We start from the raw sequence: 26,644 nt of genomic DNA, 5'->3' as shown, positions 1-26,644 counted from the left end.
GGTGCATTACTATGCCGTGCCTTTAAGACTCAGCTTTGCCCAGGATCTGAATTGGAGTTCGGCGCATGCCGAATTGGTCCGCCAAATTTTCCGATCAAACGTTCGTTATGGCCCCCCCCAGCTGTAGTGTGCAACGGCTGATTTAGTGCCGCTGTTAACTCTTCAACTGATTCTGACGAATTTCTGGGAAGAAGGCGCAAACTTTTTTTAGGTGCTAAAATTACCGCTCTGCTTGGGTTACTGCCCCAAATGAGGTGTGACTGAATTTCTCCCCCTGTGTCTTTATTTATGCTGATTTCTTTAAGTTCCTCATTCTCTCTCGACCCTTGGTTCCCCATTATTTCCAGAATGTTTTTTTGTATCTTCTACCGTGAAGACAGGTACAGAGTATTTGTTTAATGTCTCTGCCATTTTCTTATTGCCCATTATAATTCCTCCTGTCTCTGCTTCTAATGGGCCCACGTTTACTTTCACTAATCTCTTCCTATTTACATACCTGTAGAAATGTTTACAATCTGTTTTTATGTCTCTTGCTAATTTACTCTCATTTGTTTTTCTCTTTCCTTATTAATTTCTTGGTCCTCCTTTGCTGAATTCTAAAATCCTCCCAATCCTCAGGCTTGCTACTCTTTTTGGCAATATTATAAGCCTCTTCCTTTGATCTAATACTATCTTTAACTTCTCTTGTTAGCCATGATTGGAGCACTTTACCTGTGGGGTTTTTATGCTTTAAAGGAATGTATATTTGTTGTAAATTATGAATTTTTTTAATCGTAGCCATTGCTTGTCTACAATCATACCTTTTAATGTAGTTTCCCAATCTACCTTAGCCAACTCGCCCCTCATATCTATGTAGTTTGCTTTGTTTAGATTTAAGACCCTAGTTTCGGACTTCAACTAAATCACTTTCAAGCTCAGTATAAAATTCTATCATCATATGGTCACTCTTCCCTAAAAGCCCCTTTACTACAAGGTTATTAATTAGCCCTTTCTCATTACAAAATACTAGATCTAAAATAACCTTGTTCCCTAGTTGGTTCCTCAACATACTGATCTAAAAAATTATCTTGTATACATTCCATGAGCTCGTCTGCTGCTATTACTGCAAATTTGGTTTGCCCAGTCTATATGTAGATTAAAGTACCCCATGATTATTGTATTACCCTTGTTACATGCACCTCTAGTTTCCTGATTTATACTCTGCCCTACATTACCACTGCTGTTTGGAGCCTATAAACAAATCCCACCAATGTTTACTGCCCCTTGCTGTTTCTTATCTGCACCCAAACTGATTCTACTTCTTGATTTTCTTGGAGCAACTATCTTTATGCCATCCTTTATTATCAGGTCTACCCCTCCTCCTTTTCCATTTTGCCTGTCTTCTAAAAGTTAAGTATCTTGGAATATTTAGTTCCCAACTTTGGTCACTTTGCAACCACATCTCCATAATGGGTATTAGATCAAACATATTAATTTCTATCTGCACTATTAATTCAACTATTTTGTTGCGAAAGAAAGATGGAATTAAGAGAGAGATAAAAGAGACAGAAAGAAAATGTTTAAAAAAAATGTATTTATATTTTTAATCGCTAACAATAATTAAAATCTGAAGGAATGAGACTCCATACTTGAAAAGTAAATTTTCTGTGCCAGAGAGGTAATTTGGCCGTAATTAAAGCTTAACACGCCATTAAAAATGTACTTACACTTGAATGGACAAGCCCTAACTTTTTCTGGTGTGTTTAGAGGGTATCTAGTAGGTAAGTACCGCAAATTCATACCCTTCTGTGTGTTTAAATGCTGAGTCTCTGGACGAGATAGCAAAGCTTGTGGAGGGGCAGGCAAGTCGGACAGTAACTTCTGATTTACGCACTTAACTAGGCATGTTTGGACGCTGGAAGTGGCTTTCCGATTTACTCCTTAATAACGGTGAGCGCTGATAGCCACACCGTTATTCTTACCGCAAAATCTGGGCCATTATATTACAATAAGACCAAGCACTTAAGTTGAAAGAGTATTGTATTGTGGTCAGAAAGCTTTGGCAGGTGAATGAAATTTACAACCAAAATATTTGGATTAATTCTGAATACTGGAAAAGTTGACTGTTTGGAAAGAGCTTTGTTTTGTTTTGTTTGTTTCTAATGTATGGGTGACGTGGGCAAGGCTGCCTTTGTGGCCAATCCCTGGTTTCCCTGAGAAGGTGATAGTGAGACTTGAACTGCTGCAGTCCTTGTGGTGCTGGTGCTCCCATGATGGTGTTAGGTAGCGAATTCCAGGATTTTGACCCACTGACAAAGAAGGATTGGTGACTAAGGGCCCAAGTTTCCACACGATAAAAAACGGGCGCCCCTCCGAGCTGGGCGCCCATTTTTCGTGCCTAAAACAGCGCCGTAAAAAAAACTCGCGATTCTGGAGAGCCCTGCAGCTCCTTGTCTGTTTGGCGCGGCGCCCGGGGGGCGGAGCCTACACTCGCGCCAATTTTGTAAGTGGGAGGGGGCGGGTACTATTTAAATTAATTTTTTTCCTGCTGGCAACCGTGCGCGTTGGAGCGTTCGCGCACGCGCAGTGTGAAGGAAAATATTGGCACTTGGCCATTTTTGTAGTTCTTTGTAGCTGTTTAATTTTTGAACATTTTTTAATAAAAGCACATTGCCATCAGCACTGAGGCTTCCTTCAGCCTTCTCAATGTCTCCTTCCCGCCCGCCGTCTGGAACGTCTTCCTCCTCCCCCCCCCCCCCCCGCTGCACTCGGGCGGGCGGGCCCGCACTCCCGCCGTCGGGAACGTCTCCTCCCCCCGCTGCGTTCGGGCGGGCGGGCCCGCACTCCCTCCCGCCGTCGGGAACGTCTTCCTCCCCCGCCCCGCTGCATTCGGGCGGGCGGGCCCGCACTCCCCTCCCTCCCGCCGTCGGGAACGGCTTCCTCCTCCCCCCCCCCTGCCGTCGGGAACGAACGAACGAACTTGTGAGGCTGGCTGAAGCACTTTCACACAGGTAGGAAGATGGTTTATTTAATCTTTTCTTTGCTTATAAATGTTTATTCAGGTTGGATTTATTTGTATAATATTTGTATAAGTATAAATAAGGAATTATTGTAGAATTTAATGACTTCCCTTCCCCCCCTCCCCCCCCCCACCTTGTTCTGGACGCCTAATTTGTAACCTGCGCCTGATTTTTTAATGTGTAGAACAGGTTTTTTCAGTTCTACAAAAATCTTCACTTGCTCCATTCTAAGTTAGTTTGGAGTACGTTTTCACTGTGGAAACTTTGAAATCAGGCGTCAGTGGCCGGACACGCCCCCTTTTGAAGAAAAAATTCTGTTCCAAAGTAGAACTGTTCTATCTGACTAGAACTGCTGAAAAAAAAATGTGGAGAATTGCGATTTCTAAGATAGTCCATTCTCCACCAGTTGCTCCTAAAAATCAGGCGCAAATCATGTGGAAACTTGGGCCCTATATGTCCAAATGAGGATGCTATGTGACTTGGAGAGAAAATTGGGGAGGATGATGTTCCCATAACATTGCTGCTCTTGTTCTTCTTGATTATAGCGTGCACAGGGCTGGGAGGTGCATTTGTAGTGAGCTTGGTAAAATTGTCCCTTTAATTCCATAGATTAGATCTGTGTTGGGGCAGTAGCAGAAGGTCATGGAAACTCAACACAGAGGTATTTCATTATTTTGAATTGACATTTTTCACAAAGGGTTGAAGTTCTATGTACAAATGAGAACAGAATCTAGTAGATTTGTGTCACATTTCTGAATGTTTTGACCAGTTTTTCCACAGAAAGTAATTGAAATTATGGATTTTTTTTTATAGCAAAAGTATATTCTCATCAATTTGAAAAGGAGAAGGGTCCAAGATGAAAGATGCTTTATATACTAAATGTTAGTGTTTTTTTTGCTAGTGACTAAACAGTTTTTAAAAAAAACTTTTCACTCATTTGGGGGCAACTTTGCTGCCTAGGTCACATCCTGGCGGAGCGGTTTGTCCATTGTTTTCAATAGGATGAAAATCAGGCAGGTTCTACAACAAGCGAGTGATATGCTGCACCAGGTTTTGCCCAAGGTTAGCAATCAGTGCAATAACTGAACCCAGATCGAGGAAACTGGAGAAAGAAGAGAATTGGAGGATGTAGATGGGGAGAAGGAGAGAGGAGCAACAGAAGATAATGAGGGAATGTGTGATACTGGACCAGAGTCCATATCTTTACATTGCAGAGAGGGATGGGGGAAGTGTATGGTAAGAGGGAGAGTGGAGGAGAGGAAGGTGAAGGGTTGGGGTGGAGGAGAGGAAACAGTGAATAGTGAAAGGTTGGGTGACACTGGGCAGGTTGCAATTCCATTAGTGGGGGGAGGGGTTGAGAGGAGAGTGTTTTTCTTCTCAGGGATTGGATGGTAGTTTATTACAGAGGATAGGTCTTCTCCCCAGGCTTGTGGATATGACCATGGGCCCAAGTTTCTACAGGAGTTGCTCCTATTTTTTTGGAGCAACTAGTTTTTTTTGGAGTATCTTAAAAATCGCAATTCTCCCCATTTATTTTGCTCCAGTTTAAGTGAGTTAGTTCAGTTTCTTTTTTTAGTTCAGTTTTTTTTTCAAAAGGTGGCGTTGCCAGCCACTTACACCTGTTTTGGCTATTTAAGCCAGTTTAGCCAGCGACAAGTTACTCCAAACTAACTTAGGCCAGCGCATGTGTCCACTTTTGTACGCTCAGAAAAACCTTGCGGAGACTTAAGAAATCAGTGCAGGTAGCCAGAGATTGGGGGGAGGGGGAGTGAGAGGATTTTCCAAAGTACTAAACACCATCACAACAACATTAAAAAAACATAAGTGCATTTAAAGCACCAAGCACTAAACAAAGCACAAAAATAAGCATTCAATAAAAAATTAAAAATACAAGGATCCCTCCACCTAAAGCAACAAGACCAAACTAATAAGCAGCCAATCAGTAACAAATAAAAAATAGAAGTCCTACCTTTATGTGAAGAGATGGGGAGGGGGTGGGGAGAGAGATGGCGGGGGGGGGGGGGGGAGGTGGAAGTACCCTCTTGATCAAATGGTACAAATCCGCTGGAAGGTCTAGAGCCAGTCCCTTGGACTTCAGTATCCTGAGGATCTTGTTCCCAGTAACAAAATGCACCTGGGCAACACCATGGGAATTCCTTTTTTTTGATTCAGTGAGCTTGGATTTTATTGTTTCAAGTTGTGAGTCCTTTCAATCATTTCCGTTTGGAAGGCTGCGCCCATCTTCAGGATTCATTGCCGGGGCACAACGAGAAACTTTTGCACAAGCAAAGCATTCACTTCATAGAGACCGCCCCAATCCTGCCCCCAAACAGCGGGCAGCGTTAAACAGACGAGCCTACCCAGGTCCCATCCTACTCGCATCTTGCCCCCAACCTCTTTGCTTTCCTGCTAACCCCGCTCCCCCGAACATCTCCGAGACAATCCCAAGGAACACTCGATGGCCTCAGTCACTGAGAGCAATCAAGGCTTCAATGACATTTCCCAGATGCTCCCGGAGACCATGCTCTGCTGCCCTTTGAGAAATCTCCATCTCGCTCATAATGAGTTCGACATCTTCCTTCTTGATGGTCACTTTTCCTTCTCCCTTTCTTGTTTGGCTTTCTGTTCCTGGGATCTCCTGTCTCCGATGACGGACATTGCCGTCTCCAGGTCCGAGCTCAGGATCTCCTTCTCCTCCGCATAGTCAGTTACCCGCTCCAGGAGCCCATTCGGCCAGGGATGGGGCGGCATGCTTCGGACCCCTCCCACACAGCCTGCAGAGATTCAGGGGCTAGGAGCTACTGCACATGCGCATACACTCTAGCGCGCATGTGTGGAGGAGCGCCGGGACCTGGCTCCGCCCTCCACTGGATGTGGTGCGCTACGCCAAGGCTGAAGACTTCCCAAGGAACGGGGAGAATTCCTCGGTAAGTTTTAGGCGCACTTTTTGTTCCAGAAAGTCGGCGCAGCTCACGGAGATGCGTCGTTCTAAGTGTCGCGGCAAACTTGGGCCCATAGTATTACAGTATTTACAGCACAGAAACAGGCCATTTGGCCCAACAGGTTCATGCCCATGTTTATGCTCGACATGAGCCTCCTCCCACCCGTCTTCATCTAACCCCATCAACATATTCTCCTATTCCTTTTTCCCTCATGTGTTTATCTAGCTTCCCCTTCAATACATCTATGCCAGTCACCTTAATTATTCCGTGTGGTAGCAAGTTTCACATTCTAACCACTCTCCGGGTGAAGAAGTTCCTCCTGAATTCCCTATTGGATTTATTAGTGATTATCTTATATTTATGGCCCCTAGTTCTGGTCTCGCCCACAAGTGGAAATATCTTCTCTACATTTACCCTATCAAACCCTTTCATAATCTTAAAGATCTCTATCAGGGCACTCCTCAGTCTTCTGTTTTCTAGTGAAAAGACCTCCAACCTGTTCAATCTTTCCTAATATGTATAATCTCTCAGTTCTGGTATCTTTCTAATAAATCATGTTTGCACCTTCTCCAAGCCCTAATATCCTTTTTCTAATGTGGAGACCACAACTGTTTATGGTACGCCAAGTGTGGTCTAACCAAGGTTCTATGCAAGTTTAATGTAACTTCTCTGCTTTTCATTTCTATACCTCTGGAAATGAATCCCAGTGCTTTGTTTGCTTTTTTTATGGCCTTATTAATCTGCATCGCTACGTTTAGTGATTTGTGTATCTGTACCCCGAGATCTTTCTGCTGCTCTACCCCATTGTACAAGGTGTATATGGCCTCTTTATCAGCCTACCAAAATGTACCACACACTTATCTATATTGAAATTAATTTGTTAATTACACTCTGCAAGTTTATTAATGTCTTCCTGTATTTTGTCGCAGTCTTCCTCTGTACTAACTACACCCCTCAATTTGGTATCGTCCGCAACTTTTGAAATTGTACTTCTGAATCCCCAAGTCCAAATCATTTATGTAAATGGTGAACCACAGTGGTCCTAGCACCGATCCCTGTGGAACACCACATCCCAACCGTAGCCAGTCTGAGTAACTACCATTAACCCCTACTCTCTGTTTTCTGTTTTGTAGCCAGCTTTCTATCCATTCTGCTACTTGTCTCCTGACTCCACATGTTCAGACCTTAGTCATGAGTCTATTATAAGAACATAAGAATTAGGAGCAGGAGTAGGCTATTCGGCTCCTCGAGCCTGCTCCACCATTCAATAAGATCACGGCTGATCTTCTATCTCAACTCCACTTTCCTGCACGATCCCCTTGATTCGCTTAATATTCAAAAATCTATCTATCTCTGTCTTGAATATACTCAACAACTGAGCATCCACAGCCCTCTGGTGTTGAGAATTCCAAAGATTCACCACCCTCTGAGTGAAGAAATTTCTCCTCAATTCAGTCCTAAATGGCTGACCCCTTATTCTAAGACAGTGACCCCTGGTTCTCAACTCCCCAGCCAGGGGAAACATCCTCCCTGCATCTACCCTGTCAAGCCCTGTAAGAATTTTGTATGTTTCAATGAGATCACCTCTCATTCTTCTAAACTCTAGAGAATATAGGACAATCCCCCCCGCAAACCCCCCCCACCCCCATCCCAGGAATCAGTCTGGTGAATCTTCGTTGCACTCTCTCAATGGCAAGTATATCCTTCCTCAAGTAAGGAGACCAAAACTGTACACAATGCTCCAGCTGCGGTCTCACCAGTGCCCTATATAATTGCAGTAAGACATCTTTACTCTTGTACTCAAATCCTGTTGTAATAAAGGCCAACATACCATTTGCTTTCTTAATTGTTTGCTGTACCTGCATATTAACTTTCAGTGATTCATGTACAAGGGCATCCAGGCCCCTCTGAACAGCAACATTTCCCAATCTCTCACCATTTAAAAAAAATACCCTACTTTTCTATTATACCTACCAAAGTGGATAACTTCACATTTCTCCACATTATATTCCAATTGCCATGTTCTTGCCCACTCACTTAGCATATCTATATCCCCTTGAAGTCTCTTTGCATCCACCTCACAACTTACATTCCCACCTAGCTTTGTATCATCAGCAAATTTGGATATATTACATTCGGTCCCCTCATCCAAATCATTGATATAGATTGTGAATAGCTGAGGCCCAAACACTGATCCTTGCGGTACCTCACTAGTTACAGTCTGCTAACCTGAAAATGACCCGTTTATTCCGACTCTTTGTTTTCTGTCTGTTAATCAATCCTCAATCCATGTTCGTATATTACCCCCAATCCCATGAGGCCTAATTTTGTTCAATAACCTCTTGTGTGGCACCTTATTGAATGCCTTCTGAAAATCCAAATACACCACTTCCACTGGTCCCCTCCCCTTATCTATTCTACTAGTTAGAACTTCAAAAAAAAACAATAGATTTGTCAAACATGATTTTCCTTTCATAAATCTGTGTTGACTCTGCCCAATCCTATTATTATTTTCTAAGTGCCCTGTTACCATGTCCTTTAATAATAGATTCTGGCATTTCCCCTGCTACTGATGTCAGGTTATAGTTCCCTGTTTTCTCTCTCCCTCCTTTCTTAAATAGCGGAGTTACATTAGTTACCTTCCAATCTGCGGAAACCGTTCTAGAATCTATGGAATTTTAGCAGATGACAACCAATGCATCCACTATCTCTATCGCCACCTCTTTCAAAACCCTAGGAAGTAGGCCATCAGGCCCAGGGGATTTATCGGCTTTCATTCCCATTAATTTCTCCAGTACTATTTTTTTACTACAGGGTAATAATAATTTATTTCAGTTCCTCATTTTCGCTAGACCCTTGATTGTCCACTATTGCCGAGATGTTTTTTTTTCAGCATTTATTGCCCATTCCTAATTGCCCTTGAGAAGGTGCTGGTGAGCCACCTTCTTGAACCGCTGCAGTCCTTGTGAGGAAGGAGGGAGTTCCAGGATTTTGACCCAGCGACGATGAAGGAGCGACGATATATTTCTAAGTCAGGATAATGTGTAACTTGGAGGGGAACTTGGAGGTAATGGTGTTCTCAAGCGCCTGTTGCCCTTGTTCTTCTAGGTGATAGAGGTCACTGGTTTGGGAGGTGCTGCCAAAGAAACCTTGGTGAGTTGCTGCAATGCATCTTGTAGATGGTACACAATGCAGTCACTGTGCAGTGCAGTGTAGTGTAGTGGAGGAAGTGAATGTTGAAGGTGGTGGATGGGGTGCCAAACAAACGGGCTGCTTTGGCCTGGATGCTGTCGAGCTTCTTGAGTATTGTTGGAGGTGCACTCATCCAGGCAAGTGGAGAGCATTGCATCACACTTCTGACTTGTGCCTTGTAGATGGTGGAAAGGCTCTGGGGAGTCAGGAGATGAGACACTCACTGCAGAATATCCAGCCTCTCAATTGCTCTTGTTGCCACATTATTTATGTGGCTATTCCAGTTAAGTTTCTTGTCAATGGTGACCCCCCCCCAGGATGTTGATGGTGGGGGATTTGGCGATGGTAATGCCATTGAATGTCAAGGGGAGCTGGTTAGACTCTCACTTGTTGCTTGTTGGAGATAGTTATTGCGTGGCACTTGTATGGCGTGAATGTTATTTTCCACTTACCAGCCCAAGCCTGAATGTCATCTAGGTCTTGCTGCATGTGGGCATGGACTGCTTCATTTTCTAAAGAGTTGCGAATGGAACTGAACACTGTGCAATCATCAGCGAACATCCCCACTTCTGACTTCTGATGGAGGAAAGGTCATTGATGAAGCAGCTGAAGATGGTTGGGCCTAGAACACTGCACTGAGGAACTCCTGCAGCAATGTCCTGGGGCTGAGATAATTGACCTCAAACAACCACAACCATCTTCCTTTGTGCTAGGTATGACTCAAGCCAGTGGAGAGTTTTCCCCTTGATTCCTATTGACTTCAATTTTACTAGGCCTCCTTGATGCCACACTCGGTCAAATGCTACCGTGATGTCAAGGGGAGTCACTCTCCCCTCATCTCTAGAATTCAGCTCTTTTGTCCATGTTTGGATCAAGGCTGTAATGAGATCTGGAACCGAGTGGTCCTAGTGGAACCCAAATTGAGCATCGGTGAGCAGGTTATTGGTGAGTAAGTGCCGCTTGATAACACTGTTGACAACACCTTCCATCACTTTGCTGATGATTATCGAAGGCCTTTTGAAAATCTAAATATATTACTTCTACTGCCACCTTTTCTGTTACTTCTTCAAAGAATTCAGTAATGTTGGTGAAGTATGATCTTCCCTTTTTAAGAGAAAGGTGAATATGTATCTGGGTATGGGGCTAGGAGAGGCACAAGTTGTTTCTTAGTGCATGGGGGGAGGGGTGGTGGGGAACTTGCTTGTTATTGAGTGGAGTGGTGAGTTATTATTCACTGGGGCAGGAATAGGGCTGAATATGTTCCAAGTGGGGTTGGAGGGGGCAAGTTTCACCTCAGCAATGGGAAGGATTTGTTCTGATTTGAGGAAAGGTCAATTTATGTTAGGGAGGAGTGGGGTGAGTGAGGTAAGATCTGCTTTGTCTTCAGTCAGGACGGGTGAGATGCCAGGTTTTCCCTCACAGCATTGCGGGTGTGGAAGGACTTCTGCCCTGAGTAGGGAGCAGATAATGTGAGGTTTGCCTTCAATGGAGGTGAGGATTTAAACATAGAAACATAGAAAATAAGTGCTAGAGTAGGCCATTCGGCCCTTTGAGCCTGCACCGCCATTCAATGAGTTCATGGCTGAATTTCTGCTAAATTAAGGGGGTGTTATCCTGATCGGTGCTGGGTGAGGGGCCTGGTGGTGTTGATGATCTGTGCTCAGTGAGGGAGGGAATAATTGCTGTTCAGTGGGGGATGTGGTTGTTTAGGCTATCTATTCAATGAGGGTGGGTGCTTCACACTATTTCTGCTCGGTGCAGAGGGGGAACAATCTCTGAGGGATGTTTGAGGTGGTCGGTGTTGTCGAAAATGTCTGCTCATTAATGGGGTTGGGTCGGGAACCAATATCTGCTTAGTAGAGTGAAGGAAGTAAGGCAATATTCACTGAATAGGTTCCTGCTAACCAGTACGTTTGGACACTGGTTGGGAGCTGCTTGCCAGATTTCAGCTTCGGCTGTGGAGTGACTTATGCTGAATGGGGGTAGACTTCTGAATGTGTTGACATTCTTTGTTCAGTCGCTTGGGTTAGGGGTGTTTTTCTGGCATTTTTTTCTTCATGGTTGTCGCTGTTGCTTACCTACCATTTTTCCAAGTGTCTGTTGATTGTTGGCTTGGCTTTGTGCTTCTCAGCATCTTTGAACTCTTCATTCCGGTGATTCACATGCGTGCTTCGTCTGCTTCCCTCTTGAATGGCATGGTGTTGATAGTATTCAAGAGCAATTCTTGTGGCGTGATTTTCTTTTTAGAGAATGAGAATCGTTTGAAAGCAGTAAAAAAAATTCTTGCAATTTCAGTTAACATATGCTGCTTTTTTCATAATGGAACTTTTTATCTGTGCAATCTGCTAATTGAATTTAGTCGGTCAGCATTGCTTGATCTCACGTTCCATACTTTGCACAGGCAGATATTTTCTTCACACTTTAATATTTTACAGTTATGTTCTGCTTGATTGGACACATCTTGGGGGGCTGGGTATGTCATTTTTCTTTTTCCTTAAGAAACTGCAATTTCTGAGACTTGTGTGAGGGGCTGTCACATAATGTTATGTTTTACCCCATTGTAATCAGTTATTACATAGGGCCAGATTTTATGTAGATAATAACGGTGAGGCTAACAGTGCTCACCGTTATAACTGGGTAAATTGGTCAGCAACTTCCAGCGTCCACACGTGTGCAGTTAAACGCGGAAATCGAAAAGTTGCTGTCAGAGATACCTCCACAGGGTACATTGTTACAGTCCTCGCCGCTAAAATGCATGAACTCGAGATACTTGCCCTCTAGTTTCTCACTAAAGGCAGCAGAAAATGTTAGGGCTGGTGCATTCTGGAGTAAGTGAATTTTTAATGGCATGATAATACTCCCAAACAACCTCTCCGGCCCTGAAAATTTAACTTTACAAGTGTGGAGTCTCATTCTCTCAGAAGTTAATTAGTGTTGGAGATTTAAAACATTTTTATTTTTTATTTTTACTTTTTCTCTCTCTTAATCCCATCTGTCGTTCCCAATCTTTATTCTGCTTTCTGTACATTATTTAAATCTAATTTATACTTCCTGACTTAGACTCTGCTGATTGAAGAGCCATGCTGTTATTTTCCTGCTCACAGATGCCCTGTAGAGGGCGAAGCGCTGAATCAGATGACAGATTAGAGCAAGTCTCCGCTGTAAAGCCCACAAAAACTTTGTGGGCAGTTGTCAGTGAGGTGAAGGACAAGTTCTGTTCCTTCGCTGCTGATGGCAAAATCCAGGCCATACTCTGTTATGTTCACAATCCCACCTACAGGTGCAGTATCGCAAGAATCTTGCGACCACTCAACATTTTTAACATATAATAGATTATGGGAAGATTGTATCAATTTCAATATTTAGTCAAAAAATATCTAAATGAAGTGGTTAATAAAACATTGCCAGCATCGCCAAAGTAAGAAATGGTTGCAAAGGCAGAAAGTAGATTCTTCGAAAAGAAGTGCAAGCAAGTGGTAAAATTCCATAAAGGATTACATTACACCATGTGTATACTGTACACAGTTGTAGCAATAAAGATAATTCTGTATTTCAATTTTTTTTGGTTTGAAGGGAGACAAATCTGATTTGATTAGGAAGAGTGATATTTGGTGAAAGTTCTTATATTTATGAAGTCAAAACGATAAGGTGGATATTAAGGTAAACATTGTGCAATATCAGGACAGGAGAACCATAGGATGTGACTGTAAGCTAAAGAAGCCAGAAATTAAACTTAAATAATTACTTGCTCACTGAACACTTGAATTGCAGAATAAATTGCCACCTTTTGCAGGAAATATTGACTCTGTTGAAACATTCAAAGGTGAACCAGATCAGACTCTCATACAAGAAGGAATACAAGGATGTAGGTTGGTGCTTGAAAAACATGAAAGATAAGCAATTAGGATCAGGGTGAAAGAGCAAAGTGTTTGTGTTGAAAGATCTTTCCTTGTCACTATATTGTTGGGTTCTTTACCTGCCAAGGAATGGAATTTCTTCCTATTGCATTAATTATCTCAATTATTGGAAAGGCAGCAATAATAATTTCATTGTTAACTGAAATTAAGTGCTGCATTGTCTCCCCTCCTCTGCAAGGTGATGATTCTTGCTGCAGTACAGTTTTGAGAGTATTGTTAGCACTTCAGTATTGTGGCAATTCTTTATGATCCTTGATTGTGAGTGTTAGTATGTTATTCGATCAGGAAGGGCAACAAGCATAACCAGACCATGTTCTCACCTAATGTCCACACACATGCACGGGTCACTGGATAATTATTAGGAAAGGGCATTTTGACTTCTATTTTTATCCTTGCGAGGGGTGCTAAAGTTAGTTATGGCACCCTAACTGCTGCCCCAAGTAAGATCAACTGACTCAGCACAGACTGGGAATTGAACCTGTGAATATCTCGTTCATATGGTTTAGAACTAAATTTGGCAATGCTTTCATGCAGCGAACTGTTGAGGGAAGTCGTAATTACTTAATTTTTGATGCAGCAGATATGCCGGAGAACTTTTTTATGACCACTTGATGACTTTGTGCCAAAGGCTTAATAAAACTTGAAATTTGCATGAGTTATGGATGATTAATATTTGTCAAAGACTTGCGTAATTAGTTGTAAGATCATAAAATGTTTGTTCAACTTTTAAGGAAACAATGTTTTTCTTTGATTTTAAAGGTAATACACAAAGCTGAAAGTGGTGTACACTGTTTGGAGAATGCATTACAGACATCAGCACATTCCTGTGACAAATCCTCCCAAAAACGGCCTTCAGGCAAGCATTCAAAAAGTAAGTTGTAACTTGCTAAAATCTTACCTAATGTGTGATTCTGTCACTTAGAGCAGTCAAAGATTTTATACTGATTGTAACCTACAAATTATCGGATGCAGAATAAATGTTTATTATATTTGCAACAAACATAAGAAATAGGAGCAGGAATAGGCCATTTGGCCCCTTGAGCCTGAGAACAAATTCCTCCTCATTTCCGTTTTAAATGGGCGACCCCTTATTCTGAAATTATGCCCCCTAGTTCTAGATTTCCCCCATGAGGGAAAACATCCTCTCTGCATCTACCCTGTCAAGCCCCTTCAGAATCTTGTATGTTTCAATAAGATCCCCTCTCATTCTTCTAAACTCCAATGAATATAGGCTCAACCGTTCTTCATAAGACAACCCCTCATCTTAGGAATCAACCTCATGAACCTTCTCTGAACTGCTTCCAATGCAAGTATATCCCTTCTTGAATAAGGAGACCAAAACTGTACACAGTACTCGAGGTGTGGTCTCACCAATACCCTGTACAGTTGTAGCAGGACTTCCCTACTTTTATACTGCATCCCCCTTGCAATAAAGGCCAACATTCCATTTTCCTTCCTAATTACTTGCTGTACCTGCATGCTAACTTTTTGTGTTTCATGTACAAGGACCCCCAGATCCCGCTGTACCTCAGCATTTTGTAATCTCTTCCCCATTTAAATAATAATTTGCTTTTTTATTTTTCCTACTAAAGTGGATAACCTCACATTTTCCCACATTATACTTGGCATCTGCCAGATTTTTGCCCACTCACTTAGCCTACCTATATCCCTTTGCAGATTCTTTGCGTCCTCCACACAACTTGCTATCCCACCTATCTTTGTATCATCAGCAAATGTGGCTGCATTACACTCGGTCCCTTCATCCAAGTCATTAATATAGATTGTAAATAGTTGGGGACCCAGCACCGATCCCTGCACTATCGGTTGGCTCTTGGTTAGTAATTTTACCTCCATCATTATTGGTTGGCTCTTTGTTAGGAACGCACGTACGCTATATGCTTTCTCCTCAGAACTCTCAAATGCCTTGGGCTGCATCGCCAGGTCCACGGGAATTAAGAGTTACGGGGAGAGGGTGGGTAAGTGGAGCTGAGTCCACGGCCAGATCAGCCATGATCTTATTGAATGGCAGAGCAGGCTCAAAGGGCTAGATGGCCTACTCCTGTTCCTAATTCTTATGTTCTTATGTACGCTGAATTGATCATCATCCACGTGGTGTGTCGCAGCTCGCTTGCTCTGCTGTGGACACGTCCACTGAAGATGCCCTGTCTTCGCACACCCTCTGCATACATATTGCCTGAAGCAACATTGATGGAGTCGGTGATTGCCCCCACAACGCCAACACGTTGAGCTCGGATTTGCGCCCGATGGCGGTCTTTGAGCAGCTCCCGTTCTCACATTCGCAATCGAGTAGGTCCCCGATGGCGAACTTTGAGCGGCTCCCGTTCTCGCATACGCAGTCGAGTAGGCCCTCGATGGTGAACTTTGAGCGGCTCCTGGTCTTGCAGACACAGTCGAGTAGGCCCTGCCATGTGCAGCTCTACCGTCGATACAATTTTGTACACAGTACTTGCCGTGGAGTTCCTGTTTTGTCATGATATCTGCTTCATGCTTTTCTGTGTGCAAGCCTGGGTGATGGTGATGACCTTGCTGAGGTCCGGCATCTCCGCGGCCAGCAGCTTACTTAAGATCGCCTCGTGGTTGACCCTGATCCCGAAAAAGTCACGCAGCATATCTTCCAATGCAGGCCCAAATTTACAAGGCCCTGCAAGACGTCTCAGGTCGGGAACAAATGCCGCTACGTCTTGGCCTTCTGGACGAACGTACATATAGAAGCGATATCTGGATATGAGGATTTCTTCTGTGGGTTTAAGATGCTCCTGAACTAGAGCACACAGTTCTTTGTACTCCTTTTCTGTAGGAAGAGTGAGTGAGAGCAGATTCTTGATGAGTGCCTAGATCGTGGGGCCACAGACGGTGAGAAGAACTGCCCTCAGCTTCTCTGCATCCTTGTCTTTGTTTAGGTCGTTTGCCACGAAATACTAGTCAAGACGACCTGTGAAATCTCCCCAATCCTCTCCCTCATTGAATCTCTCGAGAATTCCAACAGTACTCGATCATGCTGTGCTCGCCATACTTTTGCGTGGGTTCGTATTTTCCTCGTTGCCAGTTGTGGTGTATGAAATGATACAATGAACTCCGTACTGTTGGCCAGTGACTAGGTGTAACCTGATCAGTCTTTAATGGCTTCCAGAAGTGAAGATACAAAGGTGAAGTTCAGGTTATATACCGGGCCCAGCATGAGTGTACCCATGACCCTAGGACCTCCAACAGTAATGCCCCTTGTTGGTGGGCAGACCTTATGTACATACATTACACTTCCCATATAGTCTTATTTTCCTCAGTGGAATATATCTTTGTGAAGAGTTATGAAATATCTCCTTAAATGTTTGCCACTGCCAATCTACCGTCTTACCCTTTAATCTAATTGCCTTTATTTAAGTTCAGGACACTAGTTTGAGACTTAGCTTTCTCACCCTCAAACTAAATTGAAATTCTACCATGTTATGATCACTCTTCCCAAGAGGATCCTTTACTATGAAATCATTAATTAATCCAATCTCATTACAGATTATCGGATCTAAAATAGTCTGCTCCCTGGTTGGTTCCACAACGTATTATTCTAAGAAACCATCCCGAATACACTCTATGAACTCTTCCTCAAGGCTACCTTTGCCAATTTGATTTGTCCAATCAATATGAAGATTAAAATCATCCATGATTATTTCGATATCTTTCATACAAGCCTCCATTATTTCTTGATCTATATTCTGTGCTACAGTGTAGCTATTGTTAGGGAGTCTACTCCCATCAGTGACTTCTTTCCCTTATTATTTCTTATCTCCAGCCAAACTGATTCTACATCTTGATCTTCTGAGCCAATATAATTTCTCACTACTGCACTGATCTCATCCTTTATTAACAGAGTTACCCCACCTCCTTTTCCTTTCTGCCTATCCTTTCGAAATATCAAATACCCTTGAATATTCAGTTCCCAGCCTTGGTGACCTTGCAACCCACATCTCTGTAATGGCTATCAGATCAGACCAATTTATTTCTATTTGTGCTGTAAATTCATCTATCTTGTTACAAATGCTATGTGCATTCTGATAAAGAACTTTTAATTTAGTCATTTTACCATTTTTCCCTACTCTGATTCCACTTTCTGATGCACTCTTATACTTATACGCTCTGTCCCTTCCTGTCACACTCTGGATATCATTACCCCTATCGCTACCCTGCACGATTGCCTTCTCCTTTCTTTTTAACTTTTAAAATTTGCGCTCACCTGCACCCCTCCCTCTTCCCCGCACCAACCCCCCCCCCCCCCCCCCCCCCGACTATTTAGTTTAAAGCCCTATCTACAGCCAGGATTTGCCAGGACACTGGTTCCAGCCTGGTTCAAATGAAGCCCGCCTCGACAGAACAGCTCCCTCTTGGTGCTAATAAATGTATTGTTGCCTCCAATTCCCAGTTTAATCTGGTTTAATTAGTTTGTCAAATCTGTTGTAGATTGCACAAGTTAAACATCCCAAAACAAATAACAAAATTAAGGAATCAAAGAAGTTTCGTAATAAAATGTATTTTCTTAATCCAATCACTAGAATGTGATGTTAGATGTTAAGTTTTGAGCATCTACTTCATTTAGTTGCACATTTAAATTGTTTTTCTGAAATCTCTTTGGTAGCATACCCCTTATCATCAACAATTGCAACTTGTCTCTCCCACCACAGTTGACTTATTTACCCTTCTCACTTGACTCAACCTCGTCCTTTAGGTCAACTTACACCTACACAGCTCGAACAATGAGTCGTTTTGTCCATGGTTTATTGATCCTGTCTCTGTATGGAGTTTCTTAGCTTAGAAACTTTTTAAAGTACAGCACTGAAATTACTTGTGCTCTATCCTGCAAATTTGACTTCTATTCTTTTGACTTTGTATGAAATATATTAGAATAAAGCCAGTCAGGCAAAACACCGCTCCATGCTTAAGACGATCATGTAATTCTGAGAAAGACTGTAACAGATAGGGATGAGACTCCCTTCCAAAGCACATTGATCTTTTGTTTACTTGAAAGACCTATAAAGAAAGCCATTCAGAGGAACTTGCTTGACTCATTTTTTCTGTTTAACCCTTTCATGAATTAATTCAAAGCTGCTGTGGTACTGGAATTGACCACCTTGCTATTGCTGCGTTTTGCTGTACATGACTTTGTATAAACCTGTTTATTAATTTAGCCTGTTATGTATATGTCTGGTGTGACTGACATCAGTTGTCCTTTGAGGTGAACTGGGCTGCATATTGTAAATCCTATGTGTAATTTCAGAGACATTAAACTGATTTAATTAATGTCCAGATTACTTTGCATACAAGCTCTCACTTCAGTTTATAAAGACATGGGCTTATCTGGGGGAGCTAGCTTTGTGTTGCGTATGGGGAAAAAGTATCTGGAGAAGCCAGACGCCTAACAGCAGCCACTTCTTCAATGTCAGTATCACAAGTTGCTTTGAGACTTCCAAGGTCTTCATCACTGACAGGCTCCTTCCGATCATTTCTTCTGCTGTTTTCTCCTGTGCATTCCCCTGCCGCCCCCAAAATTCTCCACTATCATCTCCACCCCTCACACCTCTGGTACAACAGCGACCTCCATGGCGCCATATATGCAGACTGCAAGCTTGAGTGAATATGGCAAGCAACTGGTCTGGCTATACATCATTGGTAATAGCTCACCATTTTAAGCATTTTAAGCTATACAGTTGCTCCCTTTCCATTGTCAAGTCTTCATACTGTTCTGAGATCATACTGAAGAACAGTAACAATTCTAAACTCTTCCCTACTATTTCTTTTGATCACTTTCCACTGCACCTTCTAACCTCAGCTTTGACACCAACCATAAGGAGCTCATGCATTTCTTTATGTCAGAAATTGAAGGCATCCACTCTGCTACCTCCGAAACTCCCAGTCAACCTGTTCCATAGTTTTTCCTCCATTTTTTTCCATCCCATAGCTGAAACTTATCTCATCCATAAATGGAAGATTTTAATTTTCTACAGACTGGGAGAAGCAGAACAGTAGTAAAGGTAATGAATTTTGAAAATGTATTCTCCTTCTCGACATGTCTGCAGCCTTTGACATAGTTGATCATACCATCCTCCTCCAAAACTGTCACTAAAGAGAATTAACCGTTCAAAAATATAAAAAGCAGTCTTTCCAAAAAAATGATATACATGTGTGACACATTCATTCATTCATTCATTCATTCATTCGTTCATTCTCTCTCTCTCTCTCTCTCTTAAAAATGTATAATTGTTAATCAGCTTAAATAACTGAGTAGAAAATAACATAGTTTAGACTACTGCGCTAAACTATAATGTACATAAAATCTTTATGTGGAGGTCCCTTTTGTTCTTTAACTCACTGTCAGGGTACTTCTTTCCCCACTGAACCAGACAACTGAGAACATTCCAAAAAATGACTGGAACCAAGTAAATGTAAATATTTTTTTTTTTAAACTCCAAAGGAGCAGGGAACCAAATATATATTTAACCAATCCCATAAACTTTGAACGGCATGGCTCTTTTCTCAGACATCAGGTTTAGACAAGTTACAGATTGCAACTATTCAATAAAAACAAGCAAGAACATTTTCTTTTGTTTGAATGAAGCTGGTTATTAACCTTTATTGTACCATGACAGAATTAAAGAAGCCAGTACTGAATTACATTTCAAAATGTGGAGATTCTGAATTTGCTTTGGCCAAAAAGAAATCCATTGGTTTGTTCTAGATCTTGGCAATAAAAGTGGGAGGAAGAGCAATTCTGACCAAATGGTGTCAAAGCCTAGCAAATGCTAATTGCTTATTGACCAAAACTTTCCTCTTGTGGAAGGGTGCATGTAGTTCCACTATCGATAGACTTGCAGAACTATCGATCTCGGAAGGATCTAGAAGTGTGACTTGTGATTAGAAAGATTGCAAAGTGCTGCAGTACAGTGGGACCTGGGGGTACTTGTACATGAAACACAAACGGTTAGTATGCAGATACAGCAAATGATCAAGAAGGCCAATGGAATCTTGGCCTTCATTGCAAAGGGGATGGAGTATAAAAGCAGGGAAGTCTTGCTACAGTTATACAGGGTATTGGTGAGGCCACACCTGGAATACTGTGTGCAGTTTTGGTTTTCATATTTACAAAAGCATATACTTGCTTTGGAGGCAGTTCTGAGAAGGTTCATTCGGTTGATTCCGGAGATGAGGGGGTGGACTTCTGAGGAAAGGTTAAGTAGGATGGGCCACTACTCATTGGAATTCAGAAGAATAGGTGATCTGATCGAAATGTATAAGATTATGAGGAGGCTAGACAAGGTGGATGCAGAATGGATGTTTCCACTGATAGGGGAAACTAGAACTAGAGGGCATAATCTTAGAATAAGGGGCCGCCCATTTAAAACAGATGAGGAGAAATTTCTTCTCTGAGAGTTGTAAATCTGTGGAATTCGCTGTCTCAGAGTGCCTTGGAAGGTGGGAAATTGAATGGATTTAAGACAGAGAGAGACAGTTTCTTAACGATAAGGGAATAAAGGGTTATGGGGAGCGGGCAGGGTAGTGGACCTAAGTCCATGATCAGATCAGCCATGATCGTATTAAATGGCGGAGCAGGCTCGAGGGGCCATATGGCCGACTCCTGCTCCTATTTCTTATGTTATTCTTAAAAGTCAGAGGGAGCCTTTTCAGTGGCTTAGAGATGAACTCTCAACCTTTCAGACAGCTTAAGGTTCAGTCTTCGTTGAGCATGCTGACCTTGGTTGAGAAATGGAAAATTGGCCAAGATCATAGAAACATAGAAAATAGGTGCAGGAGTAGGCCATTCGGCCCTTCGAGCCTGCACCACCATTCAATATGATCATGGCTGATCATGCAGCTTCAGTACTCCATTCCTGCTTTCTCTCCATACCTCTTGATCCTTTTAGCCGTAAGGGCCACATCGAACTCCCATTTGAATATATCTAACGAACTGGCCTCAACAACTTTCTGTGGTAGAGAATTCCACAGGTTCACAATTCTCTGAGTGAAGAAGTTTCTCCTCATCTCGATCCTAGATGGCTTACCCCTTATCCTTAGACTGTGACCCCTGGTTCTGGACTTCCCCAATATTGGGAACATTCTTCCTGCATCTAACCTGTCCAATCCCGTCAGAATTTTATATGCTTCTATGAGATCCCCGCTCATTCTTCTAAATTCCAGTAAATATAAGCCTAGTCAATCCAGTCTTTCTTCATATGTCAGTCCTGCCATCATGGAAATCAGTCTGGTGAACCTTCGCTGCACTCCTTCAATAGCAAGAATGTCTTTCCTCAGATTAGAGATCAAAACTGTACACAATATTCAAGATGTGGCCTCACCAAGGCCCTGTACAACTGCAGTAAGACCTTCCTGCTCCTATACTCAAATCCTCTCGTTATGAAGGCCAATATGCCATTTGCCTTCTTCACCGCCTGCTGTACCTGCATGCTAACTTTCAATGACTGATGTACCATGACACCCAGGTCTCGTTGCACCTCCCCTTTTCCTAATCTGTCACCATTCAAATAATATTCTGTCTTTCTGTTTCTGCCACCAAAGTGGATAACCTCACATTTATCTACATTATACTGCATCTGCCATGCATTTGCCCACTCACCTAACCTGTCCAAGTCACCTTGCAGCCTCTTAGCATCCTCCTCACAGCTTACATTGCCACCCAGCTTAGTGTCATCTGCAAACTTGGAGATATTACAGTCAATTCCTTTGTCTAAATCATTAATGTATATGGTAAATAACTGGGGTCCCAGCACTGAACCTTGCAGTACCCCATTAGTCACTGCCTGCCATTCTGAAAAGGACCCATTTATTCCTACTCTTTGCTTCCTGTCTGCCAACCAGTTCTCTATCCACGTCAATACATTACCCCCAATACCATGTGCTTTAATTTTGCACACTAATCTCTTGTGTGGGACCTTGTTAAAAGCCTTTTGAAAGTCCAAACACCACATCCACTGGTTCTCCCTTGTCCACTCTACTAGTTACATCCTCAAAAAATTCTAGAAGATTTGTCAAGCATGATTTCCCTTTCATAAATCCATGCTGACTTGGATCGATCCTGTCGCTGCTTTCCAAATGTGCTGCTATTACATCTTTAATAATTGATTCCAACATTTTCCCCACCACCGATGTCAGGCTAACCGGTCTATAGTTCCCTGTTTTCTTCCTCCTTTTTTAACAAGTGGGGTTACATCAGCTACCCTCCAATCCATAGGAACTCATCAGAGTCTATAAAATGTTGGAAAATGATCACCAATGCATCCACTATTTCTAGGGCCACTTCCTTAAGTACTCTGGGATGCAGACTATCAGGCCCTGGGGATTTATCGGCCTTCAATCCCATCAATTTCCCTAACACAATTTCCTGACTAATAAGGATTTCCTTCAGTTCCTCCTTTTTGTTAGACCCTCGGTCCCCTAGTATTTCTGAAAGGTTATTTGTGTCTTCCTTCATGAGACAGAACCAAAGTATTTGTTCAATTGGTCTGCCATTTCTTTGTTCCCCATTATAAATTCACCTTATGACTTCACCCGATTCTGACTGCAAGGGACCTACATTTGTCTTCACTAATCTTCTTCTCTTCTCATATCTATAGAAGGTTTAGCAGTCAGTTTTTATGTTCCCTGCAAGCTTACTCTCTATTTCCCCCCTCCTAATTAAACCCTTTGTCCTCATCTGCTGAATTCTACATTTCTCTCAGTCCTCAGGTTTTCTGCTTTTACTGGCACAATTACATTCCTCTTCCTTGGATTTAACGCTATCCCTAATTTCCCTTGTTACCCACTCTCGATTGCTGTAAAATGACCCAGCTTGTAAAAATATACAGTCAAAGCCCAGGATTTTGTGAGAGCCTGAGCCTTAATCGAAAACCTTTAATTAAGTTATTAAAAACACTGAAGACATCTAAATAGGTAAACGTAATCAATTTTTGTAAAATGTGCAATGTCTTGAACTTTTAAAATTGTTAAAACCTTTTTTAACATTACAAATTCCAGTTACTTGTGAAATTGCAGACAGAAGCTTTTTTGGAAAAGCATTTTGAGTGATTTGCTTTATCAACTAACTGATGGTGAAAGTTAACACATGAATATTAACTGGAAAATGTGCACAAAGGAATACTCAAAATTGTGACAAAATGACAACGGGAAGTACGGTTTGTAGAAAGGAAATGTATGCAGATATAATATGATTTTTATCAGATATAAACTATACAGCACAACTAGTAATTGATATTACATACAACTGGCATGATTGTTTTTAAGAGTTGGTGGTTCTCCAAGCTCCTTCTGACAAACTGTTGAATTAACCATTTCTTGCTGTAAACCTAAACTGCCGACTTAAGGAATTTTATACACCTAAATCTGTAACAGTTAATGCCAGAATTACTGAGTGCTGAAAGGTTTCTTCATCGTACATGTTTAATTCATTTGATATAAAAATAATTTTTTTGAAAAAGGAGGCAGACAAAAAGCAGGAAAGTATAGACCAGTTAGCCTAACATCTGTCATAGGGAAAATGCTGAAGTCCATTATTATGGAAGTGGTAGCGGGACATTTGTGAAAGCATAATTCAATCAAGCGGAGTCAGCATGGTTTTATGAAAGGGAAATTATGTTTGACAAATTTGCTGGAGTTCTTTGAGGATGTAATGAGCAGGGTGGTTAAGGGGGAACCAGTCGATGTGGTGTATTTGGATTTCTAGAAGGCATTCGATAAGGTGCCACATAAAAGATTACTGCACAAGATAAAAGTTCACGGGGTTGGGGGTAATATATTAGCATGGATAGAGGATTGGCTAACTAACAGAAAACAGAGTTGGGATAAATGGGGTATTTTCCGGTTGGCAAACAGTAACTAGTGGGATGCCGCAGGGATCGGCGCTGGGTCCTCAACTATTTACAATCTATATTAATGACTTGGATGAAGGGACTGAGTGTAATGTAGCCAAATTTGCTGATGATACAAAGAAGGGTGAGAAAACAAATTGTGAGGAGGACTCAAAAAATCTGCAAAGGGTTATATTAATTTGTTTATGTTTGTCGGTTTTAGTGCCCCCCCCCCCTTTTAGCGAGGGGGTTTGGTGCCCTCAGGAAAAAAAAAATAACAAGGGGGCACCTGAAAAGTTTTTGGAGTGTGCCCCCCCCTCCCCCTTTAATCAGGGGGCACTTGATTATTAGTCTTCAACTAAAATAGTTATAGACAGGCTAAGTGAGTGGGCAAAAATTTGGCAGATGGAGTATAATGTGGGAAAATGTGAGGTTATCCACTTTGGCAGTATATATAGAAAAGCAAATTATAATTTAAATGGAGAAAAATTGCAAAGTGCTGCAGTACAGATGGACCTGAGGGTTCTTGTGCATGAAACACAAAAAGTTAGTATGCAGGTATAGCAAGTAATCAGAAAGGCAAATGGCCTTTATTGCAAGGCGGCTAGAGTATAAAAGCAGAGAAGTCCTGCTACAACTGTACAGGATATTGGTGAGGCCAAACCTAGAGTACTGCGTACAGTTTTGGTCTCCGTATTTAAGGAAGGATATACTTGCATTGGAAGCTGTTCAGAGAAGGTTCACAAGGTTAATTCCGGAGATGAGGGGGTTGACTTAGGAAGATAGGTTGGGCCTATACTCACTGGAATTCGGAAGAATGAGAGGTGATCTTATCAAAACATAAGATAATGAGGGGGCTCGACAAGGTGGATGCAGAGAGGATATTTCCACTTATAGGGGAAACTAAAACTAGGGGCAGAATAAGGGGCTGCCCATTTAAAACTGAGATAAGGAGGAATTTCTTCTCTGAAGGTTGTAAATCTATGGAATTCTCTGCCCCAGAGAGCTGTGAAGGCTGGGTCATTGAATATATTTAAGGCGGAGATAGACGGATTTTTGAGCAACAAGAGAATAAAGGGTTATGGGGAGCAGGCTGGGAAGTGGAGCTGAGTCCATGATCAGATCAGCCATGATCTTATTAAATGGCGGAGCAGGCTCGAGGCTCCAGGTGGCCTACTCCTGCTCCTATTTCTTATGTTCTTATGATCTTATGATCTCAACTCTACCATCCTGTTCTCCATATCCCTTGATTCCCCTAGAGTCCAAAAATCTATCTATCTCAGCCTTGAATATATTCAGAGACTCAGCATCCACAGCCCTCTGAGGAGAGGATTCCAAAGGTTCATAACCCTCTGAGTGAAGAAATTCCTCTTCATCTCTGTCTTAAATGGCCTGAGACTGTGTCCCCCTAGTTCTAGACACTCCAACCAGGGAAACAACCTCTCAGCATCTACAGTGTCAATCCCCTTCAGAATCTCGTATGTTTCAATTAGATCAGCTCTCATTCTTCTGACACCAGAGAGTATAGGCCCATTCTACACAATCTCTCATCACGACAGCCTTCTCATTCCAGGAATCATGGCCCGGCTGCAGAATGCACCACCTCCGCATGATGGCAGCAGTCTGGGATAAGTGGGTGTAGACTGCGGAAGGTGCAAAGGCGGAGTGGCAGTGGCAGTCATCGTGAGAAAGGACAGCACCTTCCATTTCCATCAATACACTGCCACTCCCCCAGGGCAGAGCCTCAGCATCCGGAGCAATCGTCTGGAGCACAGATTGCTGGCCTGCTTTGGCACCATGAGGACTGTGGGGATTCCAGAGAGGATGGCAGCAGTCAGTGCTTGCGTGGCATCAATCTGAGTCTGCATGAGAGCAGACTGAGAGTTGATGCCACCAACTGGTGACTACATCACATCACGAAGGCCTTGTGTAACTTCGGCCTGTGCTATGCTAGCTGCTGCCAAATCAGCCATGGCACACACGCTCATCTCTAGGTCCCCACGGTCGCTCATCGATTCCAATATCCTTTGATTCTTGCCAAGGATGGGCTCGATGGAATGCTCAGAGGCTCGGGCAATGCCTGAGGCGGCCTCCCGCAACCTCGCAGCGTGCATCCATGCTTTGCGGCACCCTTGCCAATGCACCCATAAGGTCGCGGTGCATACCCTGAGACTCTGTCACCATACCCTCCAAATACAGATCGACATCTGGCCGTAGCCGCAGGCTACTGGGCCCAGGAGCCTCAGGCTCGGGGAACGCCAGGAATATCGCTCGTCCACCGAGGTGGTGTCCCCACTGTCTGGAGCAGATGGATCCTGGTGGAGTGGTGCAGAATTGTTGTCCCCATCCTCCTTGCCTCCTCGTCTCCCCGTCGTTGGCGGTGGATACCTCACGGACAAGCTGTTGCTCTTCTGGCTCATTATCTGTAAGCAGAAAGCGACAGAAATGTGGTTAGCATCAGGGGAGGAGGCAGGACGGGAAGAAGAAGGTGACATAGGACATTTATATGTAAAGTGGCTAAGGCATATGATTTCAGGGGTAAATGGCCTAATTTAAGAGGAAATGGGGATGAACATACCAGGGGGCTTGGCTTCCCCGACCGCTACCACACCCACTTGTACGCCCATGAGGGCGGTCACTCACTCTTCCACCTCCGTGGAGGCGTGGAGTTCAGGCTCCCTCCTCTGGTCCACATTTGTTGGTGCCTGTTGTGAGTGAGTTTCGCCTGCAAT

General features: G+C 42.8%; 1 protein-coding gene across 1 annotated transcript in view; it reads left to right on the top strand.

Annotated features, from left to right (window-relative positions):
• Positions 1-26,644, top strand: part of zcchc14 (zinc finger, CCHC domain containing 14) — a 150,149-nt gene that overhangs the window by 14,984 nt on the left and 108,521 nt on the right. The window contains exon 2 of the mRNA XM_070898109.1: positions 13,810-13,921. Coding sequence (XP_070754210.1) covers positions 13,810-13,921 — 112 coding nt within the window. The remainder of the gene's footprint in view (positions 1-13,809; positions 13,922-26,644) is intronic.

The sequence above is a fragment of the Pristiophorus japonicus genome, chromosome 13 (assembly GCF_044704955.1).
Source record: "Pristiophorus japonicus isolate sPriJap1 chromosome 13, sPriJap1.hap1, whole genome shotgun sequence".
Taxonomy (NCBI): Eukaryota; Metazoa; Chordata; class Chondrichthyes; family Pristiophoridae; genus Pristiophorus; species Pristiophorus japonicus.
Note: the sequence above shows the minus strand (reverse complement) of the source record. Positions and strands in the feature narration are given on the sequence as shown.